Source organism: Accipiter gentilis, chromosome 32 (genome assembly GCF_929443795.1).
Source record: "Accipiter gentilis chromosome 32, bAccGen1.1, whole genome shotgun sequence".
Lineage (NCBI taxonomy): Eukaryota > Metazoa > Chordata > Aves > Accipitriformes > Accipitridae > Astur > Astur gentilis.
Window position 1 is genome coordinate 7,504,093 of NC_064911.1, and position 11,061 is coordinate 7,515,153.

The window sequence follows — 11,061 nt, forward strand, 5'->3', positions numbered from 1 at the left end:
TCCTTAAGCACAAAGACTCTTCAAAAGCAAATGTAAATCTCCACCAAATCGTTACCCACCACTTGCATTTATAAGCACATTATTATCAAAACGTTTAATCAAACACTTAATGACATAAAATTATTGTGCAGAGTCTATAATCCAGGCATACATCCTTTTCTCTCTAACAAATTGTGAAGAAATAAGTGCAGTGAAAGGATTTCAAGAGCATGTGTTATCAAAAAATGTAGCAGTTATAAAAAATAAAAGGAAAACCTGGACAAGTTGATTCTACTGGATCCTAGATGGGCACCTTTCATATTTGTTAGTGTGCTGGCTTGACCTTGGCTGGCCACCAAGTGCTCACCAAGTCGCTCTATCAGTCCCCCTTCTCAACAGGACGGGAAGAAAATAAAATGGGAAAGCTTGTGGGTCAAGATAAGGATGGGGAGATCACTCACCAATTACAGTCACAGGCAAAGCAGACTCCACTTGGGGAAGATTAATTTAATTTATTGCCAATTAATAACAGAGTAGGATAGTGACAAAGAAAAACAGAACTAAAAACATCCACCCTCCCCCCACAAGCAGCGCAGGGGACAGGGAATGGGGGCTGTGGTCAGTCCATAACACATCATCTCTGCCACTCGTTCCTCCTCACGGTCTTCCCTTGCTCAAGCATGGGTCCTTCCCACAGGCTGCAGTTCTTCCAGTACTGCTTAAGCATGGGTCCTTTCCATGGTACAGTCCTTCAGGAACGGACTGCTCCAGTATGGGTCCCCCATGGGGCCACAGTTCCTGCCAGAAAACCTGCTCCTGCATGGGGTCCTCTCCAGGGAGCCACAGCTCCTGCCAGGAACCTGCTCCAGTGTGGGCTCTCCACAGGCGGTATCTTTTTCTTCAGGGCATATCCACCTGCTCCAGTGTGGGGTCCTCCCCGGGCTGCAGGTGGAGATCTGCTCCACTGTGGACCTCCCTGGGCTGCAGGGGGACAGCCTGCCTCACCAGGGTCTTCCCCACGGGCTGCAGGGGAATCTCTGCTCCAGAGCCTGGAGCACCTCCTCCCCTCCTTCTTCACTGACCTTGATGTCTGCAGGGTTGTTTCTCTTATGTATTCTCACTCCTCTTTCCCAGCTCCTGCTGTGCAGCATTTATTCCCCTTTCTTAAATATGTTATCACAGAGGTGCCACCAGTGTCGCTGATGGGCTCAGCTTTGGCCAACAGTAGGACCATCCTGGAGCTGGCTTTGTCCAACATGGGGGCAGCTCCTGGTGTCTTCTCACAGAAGTCACCCCTGCAAGCTTCCCCACCACCACAAAAAAACTTGCCATGTTAGCCCAACAAGTTAGCTAGAGTTTGGCTCACAATATTAAACCATATTTAGCTGTATGCCGGAATGGCTTGTGGTTCACGCCATGGTGGACACCGAATAACGGTAATCTTGTATATTCTTGTTACAGGAATTTCCTCTCTTCCCCCAATGTCTTCAAAGTTCACTGTCCCTGATGCAGATTTACAGAACAGTTCTGTACCAAAGGTAATTGTAATGCTGTTATCTTGACCTTTTTTTCACACAGTGTGTATCATACTACATCCAAACATAGATTTTGGGTGGAGGTAGACATTTATAAGTCAATTACAGCTGTAACTGGGTAAGTGAAATGTCCCTTCGGCATTCCTGAATGTTTGCTTTATAAGGATAAGTGCCCTGGGTATTAGCCTTGGATTTAGATCGATTTGGGGGGGTTGTGGGGGGTGGTGGGGGTGAGGGAGAAACAACCACTCCTGATATTTGGAAGAAATGTCTAATAAAGCTTTTGTCACATATGTTCCCCCCAGCACTCTGCTACATCTTCCTCCCCACCTCCCAGGCTAAAGTTACAAAGTCACAGATTTCCCCTCATAGAATCATAGAATATCTCAATTTGGAAGGGACCCATAAGGATCACCGAGTTCAACTCCCCGCTCCTTGCAGGACTACCTAAAACTAAACCATATGACTAAGAACATCATCCAGACACTCCTTGAACTCTGACAGGCATTTGTCAGTGTCTGCTCTTTCCTTTCCATTGCTTTTGATATCTTTCCTCCTCCAAATGTCAGCTAGGCCTTTCTGCTGGCCATCATGGTGGATAGCCCTGGCTGGGACAGACTTCCCATAGGTAAAGCCAATTGTCTTTTCATCATCCCTGGGATTAAAAAGTCTCATCATCTCTCTCCACAAGCCCAGTTACTACGATTAATTAATCCTTTCAGCCTTGCCAGCCGGAGTAACTCTGGCTTGGCTTTTGAGAATTCACCTCTGTATATATTGTACATTAAACCATTATAATGTGGAGGTTTGCTTTGCTCTGGGCATGTAATAATTCTGGACAGCTGTTATATAGGTGCCTTTGCCAAAGTGGAGGTCTGCAATGATTTTGTTGTTCTTCCTAGTTGCCAGGCTGGAGGAAATGTGGATATAAGGTGGAGGCACTGTTGTAGGTGAGGTTCGGGGTTCCTTTGCAAACAAAATCCAGTGCAGATGATACAGTAAATAAATGTGCATTTTCTCTGGATCATTTCTTGATTGTATTTTCCAATTACACTTGCACATTGCAGAAGTTGCTTCAGTCAGGAACTTTACACTTATCTTAGAGACCTTTGGTATCTCAACAGTAAATGACAGAAGGGAAAGCACGCAGCTAATGCCCAGTCCACCCTAGAGCTTTGCCTCTTTCCATGCGGCTAACATGTAAAGAAGTAGAGCTCAGTGTTTATTGCTCTACTTGTTCTGTTCTCTGCTACCTCTGTTCTGAAGGGTGGTGCTGGGCTCTCTTAGCTTTTAGCACAACAGCAACATGGATCTTAATTTATGCCATATATTTGTAAAATACATTTAGCACGTCCATGATGGTTTTTGCCAATATTCTCTTGGGAATGTGGCAGTGATGTGGTACCAAGTTCCCTCCTCAACACAGTGATAACTCATTTATTTTTGAAAAGCTGTTTCAACATGTACAATGCAGAAATCTGTCTTGGGATGACATTGCATATAAATCATAGCAGAGTGTGTCTAGTTCTTTTGGCACACAATGTAATTTAGGAAGTACTCAATCAATGATTAAAACAATGATCAAAACAATAACAGTAAAAATAATAGCAATGATACTGAGGTATTTGTGGCTGGTAGTTATTATTTTTGACATTAACTACTTGTCAAACAAAATACTATTAAAGAAAAGTTGAAAAGCATGTACAAAACAGCTGAGGGTTCAGTGTGAATCTATAACCCTGAGCAACAGGTTCAGACAGTGGTCAGTACACTTATGAACAGGATTATAAGGCACTGGTTATGTTTACATGCACAAAGCATGAGGCACATTACGGTCTGCTCTGAGAAGCAAAGGAGCTTGTCCTGAGAACCTCGTATCCACCCTATTCACATTTCAAGGGGAGGCAGTAACTTTAGTTAGCTGTAGCCACTTCCTAGTGACTGGGTGCTCATTAATGGTTGATATGCACTGGTTGTGCACTGGGGTGCCGTTAAGCCATTTGTTGTCATCTGAAAGGTATCCAGTTTGGGTGCTCTCAGACAGCTCCACAGTGAGAATGATAGTGTTGTGAGTGGGTACCATCAGGAGACTGGATTCACAAGCGTTGGATTCATGGTCTCGATTCAAACAAACACAAATGCGGGTGCAGCCCTCCATGTCAAATGCTAGATTAGATGGCCTAGGAGGTCCCTTGCAGCCCAGCGGCTAAGGAAACATTGAAATCCCTCACAGGTACACAGCATAAAGTTGAACTGTTTCTGTTAAACCAGTTGTCCCTGGACAGTATTTGGTACAAGTCTGTTATGGTGGCTTCCAGCTGCATCAGTAAACACGCACACATTTTTGAAAAATATCAGGAGATAATCTAGAGGTGGAAATTATTTATAACTGTTTTCCATATGTTGGAGGAATATTTAGCAATCTAAAAATGGTTTGTGAGGACAAACTCTTTCTCAGTTTGAACAGGTCTTCTCAGTATATTGTGATGGTCCCATCTTGTATAAGCAGGAGCTGATAAAGATTGATGAAGGTTTACCTTAAATTGTGGATTTGCATTCTGTGATTTAAAGTTATGGCATTACATACAAACATAGTGAAACATTTCCCAGACAAAAAAAAGGTTTTTCTTTTACATCTGTAACCTTCCCTGTTAACTACATAGTAGAGGTTTTCTGACAAAAAGTGTTACTGGATGCATTCTGATAAAGTTCAGTCACCACTGTTGCCCATATATTGCATAATAAACATTGTAGTGCTCTTTCATTGTATTTCTTGTCAAGTAGGAGAAATCATATGGCAAGCCATTTAACTGTTTGCTGATTAGTGCTGAATCAAACCATTTCTTCAGAAACCACCTGCCTTCCTGCCACTGCATTTTCTAAGCACAAGAAGTTGCATTTCTCATTTGGCTTTCCCTGCCTGGATACTGGAAACATTCCCAAAGGTTTTTAATCTTTATTCTTCTGGACTTTCTAATGAGAAATAGGGGCTAAAAACCCAGGAGGAATAGAAGTTATCCAGAGAATTTTTTCCATAGTGAAGGAGGTCATAAAGGGGTGAACTCCAGCAAATTGCCTCTCTGTCCCTGGATAATCAAGAAAAATGAGCAAATGTCCTTGCAGTACTTCTATGGAGGTCAAGAAGGAGTGAGGAACCTAAGTCCTCCCTCAGGAGCCAGGTGGGGAAGGAACGAGGAGCCCATCTGCTGATGGAAAGGGTCACAGAGACTGAAGACCTGAAGCCTTGTCTCTCTACCTCTGCAAGGTGAAAGAAGTTAAGATTTCTGTGATTGTCTTCCTTGTCACCTTATGGCATCAGGATTAATCACAGCAACAAGGCTAGAAAATAGGTCCATATGGGCAAAGTTTAAACAGAGAGTTTTAAAATTAAAAGAAGCTCATGGATGTGGGGACAAGATGAAAAGCAGGGCAATCGCAGTAAATGAAGATTTTTCAAGTTAGCATTGTGACTAGACAGAGGTGGTTGTACCTGCTGCACAGCCCATTCTTCCCACTCCCAGGAGAAAACTGGATGGAAAGTTTCAGCACAGGTCAGAGGCATTAGGTAGTCTCCCTGCATCTCCGAGGGTATCAGCTTCAAATTTGATCCCTCCTGGTCCATATGTAAAAAGTTACAATTTTAAATTATTTGAGAGATTAAGGGAGACTTTGTATCACAGGTTTTGTTTCCTCAGAAGTCCTCGCCCATGGACCCAACCAGATACAAAGCCTGAAATACCTGTTGGGTCTCATTGTAAAAGGTGACAACAGAAAAATCACTGAGGTCGGCTATTGTCCCTTGAAACTCTTAGAATCAGAAAGTAATGCAAAATGTTCACAGAAGATAAATGTTGCCCAGCAATTGCACTGATCAATTCACAGCATGAACAAAAGATTTGGCAAATAATCTTAGGGAAAAGTAATACCACAGCGAAGAAGAAGGGGAAAAAAAAGGTGTGCAAGACATTTAAAAAATGATGAATATTGAACTAAATTATTGAGCTGAGGAAAAAATTACCAGCCACTGGTAGAGAAGGCCAGGAGCATCAGTCAGGGGTGCTGGAAGGTCTTCATTCTGATTACATTAGCCAAGAAAAGGTCAAATGGAGAGTAGAATTACAGGCTTCTGTTTAATTGCATATTTTGTTACTGTCAGCGATGGGAGGAGAGTCATTCTTGCTCCTAATACAAGGGCTGAGCTGCAGGCCAAAGGGGTGTTAGGGACCAAGGTCCCATCTGAGGGGCTGTTTCTCATGCCCTGACCCATTGCACAGAGCTTCTTCCAAAACCCAAGTGCAGTCAGTCCTTACCTTGGCTCCAGCAGATTTTGGGGCAGTCCCACAGAAGATTTTGGCTTGAACAAGGGCCATAGGGCCAGTTCTACCAGGTCCTGAGTGCCACCTCCCAGTCCCACTGGTACAAAAGGAGCTCTAAGGACTCAGCATCCTGCAGGACTGGACAGTCTCCTACACAAGCCTCATAATTAGTCCATTTAATATGCCATAAATGTCTCTATGATAAATCAGAAGACCATTTCATAAGAGGGAGTAAGTGCTCATTTATAGTGGGCCAGATTCCTCTCTGGTGTAATTCAGCTGACTTCAGCACAGCTACAGTATGCTTGTACTTGCCACCACAGCCACACTCTTCCTCTCCAATCCAGAGTGAGTCATGGCTCCGTTAATGGGGAAGGATCTATTTTTCTTCTTAACTACTCCAAATGACACTCTATAAACTGGAAATATTATTTAGTTGTGGTTGCGGTTTTATACTGGGAAGGAAATGAATGATGAATTGTAGCTCCGTTTATTGCACTGTATATAACTGCTCTGACTGAGGATTGTTTGAAAAGAAAAATTAAGCTATCAAAATCAAATTAAAAGGTCAATAAAATAGAAATATAAACCAATGACAGAAAATAATTTTACCCCTACTGATGAAATGTGCTATAGAGTATGTCATGTTATGATATTCATTGGTCAGCATATCTTGATTAAAAGAGTAATAAATATTGATGATACAGATATAGAAAAGGCAGGTGCAGTTTATAGTGTAATTTCCCCAAGCGTCTGTGGAAGAAGGGGAGAAGTGAAGTTATGTGGGTGGGATTAAGTCACAAAGAAATGAGAAGGAATTTCCAGGCTGTGTGTCTATTGATGGACAGGGAAATGTGCTGAGTGCACGACAAGTTGATGGAACTGGTTTGCTATTTGAAGCAATAGTGTATCTGAATTATTTTGAGGGTATCCAGAACTTTGGGATGGGTGTTTTCCTGTAAATGAAGTGAATTTGCAATAAGAATTAAAAACTGAGGGCAGGGGGGAAAGTAACCTTTAGAAACAGAAAGCTGTGCTTCCCTGATTTTTTGTTCTAACAGTTAGCCAAATGTGTGATGCACACAGACACATTTGGAAGTACTCCTACCACATTAATTTCAGCAATTTGTTCTAATGCAGTTAGACTTGGATTTTTTTTGGCTGGCTAATAGCAGGCAAAGCCTTCAGTTTATCACACATTTCCACAGCACCAGTGTCTGAGGAGCCGCCATCTGTCAAATCCATTTAAAGATCAGAGCCCTGTTTCATAATGCCAGATGTGTGTTCATCATTCATATCACTCATGTCATATGGGTTGCAGAAATGACTACAACATGCTTGTAATAGCAAAGTCCTTCTTTCATTGACTGAAGATTGGTATTCAAAACATCACTGAAGGATTCAACCCTGAAATCAGCTGATACACACTCATTTTGCCTGCTGATTCATCCATGTATTGCTAGCTCTCTTTTTCTCTGGCTGAAGAGCTGGGAGAGATGGAAAGGTTTGGGCACCTCTTTCCCCAACCAAACCAACAACCTATGCAAGGCTTTTCCCAGTATAATGTTCTCTTTATAGTAATCCCTATAAAAAGGCATCCAGGGCAGATAAGTCAACAGGCAGGCTTTGAAACATGTGACTGTCAAATATCTATGGTTAACTGGATGCTACGCTGACAGTACAAAGAGATTTCAAACTATGTAAAAGAAATGCTGACGATATTGCATCCTTACTGATAGAGGGGACTTAGAAACTCACTCCTGTAATGCTGGGCTGTGCAGTGAACCACTAGAGCTTTTTTCCCTTCGATGTGTAGGATGTAATGAATGATGAAACCGTTTTTTTTTCAGACTAGGACTGGCAGGACTAGTAGAGCACTGAATTAATCTGAAGAAGAAACAACTCTGAAATCAAACCAAGCAGAGGCTCTAGCAGCTGTAGGCTATCAGGGTCTAAATATGAAATGGTTGTTGTGGTCCTACTCCTCTGCATTTTGTATTTGTAATGTGTTGTATGAGATCTTCCACAGAATCAGAAAATGAGTTTTAGGTCACTGACCAGCAGCCAGCAGCCTCCATTTCAGTGAAGTTATATCCAGGGAACTGCAACATTAGTGAGGCTGTGCTACTTCAGAGAAAGCTCCACAGAAAATGGGCCAGTACACAGCATGAGTTGATTGAAATTCATGAAATTATTCATTAATTGATATCAGAGCACAGTGAGAGTAAAATACAAGTAACCCAGGACATTTGCTCTAAAGCAAATGACTATGAAGGATGCAGCTGGGCAGAGGCGAGCCATCATGGGCACAGTCCCCACCCCAGGACCAAACTTGCTGCTCAGTTCCTCCTTTGATGGGGCGGAGAAATGGCATGACAAGACAGGGGCTGGATGGCTCATGCTCGCAGATGAGGTTTTTAAAGCTAAAGAGGCATGCTTGGGTTACATTTTCCCCAGTGCTGTCACGGAAGAATCCAGCTCATGCAAGTCCTCTGACTCCCTCCTATTCAAAATCACATGCAACCCCAAATCTTCTGTACTATTGCCAAGTAATGGCCATAAAAACTGCCTCTCTCAAACAACATTACTTGATGAACTTTCTGATTAATATCTTTTTTCCTTTAGTAAATCTGGGTGTAATACAGTATTTTTGTGCAACACATTCTGGGAAATATTCCCACTCCAGTATTTTGCTAAACATGGCATTCAAATAAGGACATACTTCAGGAAGTTTCAGAGACAGTGTTCAATCAGGTGCTTTTGGACCCCCTCTGAAGTTTTCTGGTTATTCAGTATGCTAACTAGTTCAGTATACTTTATATTCAAAGGATGGTCCACAGTATCTGGGAATACTTGCTTTCCACAAACATAACATTTGCCTTCAGCTTTTTTCAGATGGTTATTTTTCCATTCTACTTGCAAATTTGTTATTTTGGGGGGGGGGAGGAGCAGTAGTAGAGAGCTTCTCAAAACTCCTGTCCTAGTGAGAAAGCCTGCCGTAACAGACCTGTGATTGATCAATCAGGAAATACCTAATAACTGTTCTGCCATAAATGGAGCAAATCTCATCTATATTACTCTCTAGGCTAACACAGACCAGAGGAAACTTCTGATGTGCTCTAGAAATGAATGAGTGATGTCTCTGTTGAGCACCAGTAAAGGTCTTTGGGCTGAACTGCAAGGAATTAAGTGCAGCAGAGAGATCTTGGAAAAGTCTCTTAAGCAGAGACAGGCAATCCTGTTACTTCTCCTCTCTGCAGAAATAAACAGTAAAGAAGGGTAAATTTAGAAAACAGAGGTATGTTCTAGCAACAACAAAAAAAAGGGGGGGGAGGCACAGGAAGAGAGTTGTGTGTAAAACAGAAGGCAGCTGTATTGTGAAATGTTTCTAGGATAGTTATATTTATGCCATGGTTTTCCTTGAGGTGCTGGGACTCATTAAATACCAGAGACATGTTGTCCACATTTGTTATCTAACATTTTCTTCTATGGCTTACTCAATAATGTATATGTACCAAATGCATTATTTAAGATGTTTAATACTGGAAGAATACCAAGGCAATACAGACTGTACATGACTAATGTTCCAGAAACAAACCACAAGATTGGTCCATAGTAGGAACCAGCTTTGGCTTGATAAAAAATTCCACTGGGAAGAACAGTGACATTTCCATTAATTTCCAAGGGCTTGAGACCCTGTGGCGGGGAATTTGCAAGGAAGAGTAGCCAGCAGATAGCATCTACCTGGAGGTAGATAAACTAACACAGGGACTGGCTGCAGCAAACCATTCAACTGTAGTGTTTCATTTAGGAAGCTCTGTGAAGATGCATGTTTATAACTTCAGAAGAAATTTTCATTCCTTAGAGCTACTTTGTAATTATGTATGTGAGGTCTCACCACCATATGTAAATATCCAAAGTGTATGTTTCTTGGATGCATTTGAGAATGAATTTTTCTTTGTCTTTTCCTCTGCAATGATATTTTGTAAAAGTGCATAAGTAATTAGGACTGGAAATCCACTGCACTGATTTCAAATGAGGATAGAGTTTTCACAACTGCTGTGCATTTGTCCTGCACTGATCCCACTGGGGTCAGTTTGAAAACAGGCTGCAGTCGGTGGAAGTGGAATCATGCCAGTCATGTGAACTTTAAAAAAAAGCCTGCTTTGAGTAAACACTGACATGTTGAGAGTGGTCTTTCAGATACATGGAATACTGGCATGCTTATTGTAGTAATTTCTAATGTATTTGGAAAACAGTGTCAGATGTTAAGTTTTTCTTACAGCTTAACAGGTAGTTTCTTTAAGAGAACCAGAGGAGAAATGCCCAACATCGTGTTTTGCTTAAAAGAATACAGACTGCAGAGTCCACAAGAAGTTCTCAGGTAGCATAAGACCAGTTAATGAATTCCCAGAACTCCCCTCAGTGTGTTGGATGTGAAGTTTTTTTTGTTCTGCTGTTCATCCTTTCCTCTGCATTTAGATTTTGAGTGGGTTGCTGATGATAGATTTAATTTTGGTATGATGCTTTGGGGTGAGGGTTTGGCAGGTAAACTCCTGAGGACCTTTGTGGGACTGCTTTTCTAGGATTTCTTTTAGTTCTGTAACTGCTTTTACTCTCCCATAGGTGCGACCTCAAAGACGTACTGATTATCTGATCAGCCCAAAGAAAATTAGAAACGTGACACTTGTTTAGGATGTACTTCTCCGGGAAATTTCTCTATCAGTTGCATTTTGCACATTTGGATGGCGTCCTGCAACACAGAAAGGTTAACACCAGTTCTCTCAGTTTAAGCTATAAGTTATTTTTCTTTTTTTCCTCTTGTAATGAAATAAAATTGCAACCTTTATAGTGTAGCATATATCTCAGCAAAATAATGGACATAAATGACAGCCTTAACTTGAGAGACAATGAATCTGATGTCACTTTACAAGAACAAGAATCCATGCTTTGGATCCCAAGGGAATCAGCAGAACTCCTATCAGGCAGAAATGTTAGGTTATCCACAGCAAGATCAGGGACTGGAACTGCAAGAGATATATTAGTTCAGAAGAACTGGTTAATAATAATAATGGTTAATACAATATCTACTGCTTTTTTAATGTACTTTATGTACAGCTGATCATCTTGGGTTTATAGATCAACAACATATTTTAATTTCTGCTCTGTAATAAAACTAAGGGAAGTTTTCATGAGGGCTGTTTCAAAATTTCTAACAAAAACTAATTAAT

At 41.5% G+C, this 11,061-nt stretch overlaps 1 protein-coding gene across 1 annotated transcript in view; it reads left to right on the top strand.

The window, feature by feature from the left end:
* Nucleotides 1–11,061, top strand: part of IGSF5 (immunoglobulin superfamily member 5) — a 33,419-nt gene extending 22,358 nt beyond the window's left edge. The window contains exons 8-9 of the mRNA XM_049834948.1: nucleotides 1,441–1,517; nucleotides 10,457–11,061. Coding sequence (XP_049690905.1) covers nucleotides 1,441–1,517; nucleotides 10,457–10,525 — 146 coding nt within the window. The 3' untranslated portion in view covers nucleotides 10,526–11,061. The remainder of the gene's footprint in view (nucleotides 1–1,440; nucleotides 1,518–10,456) is intronic.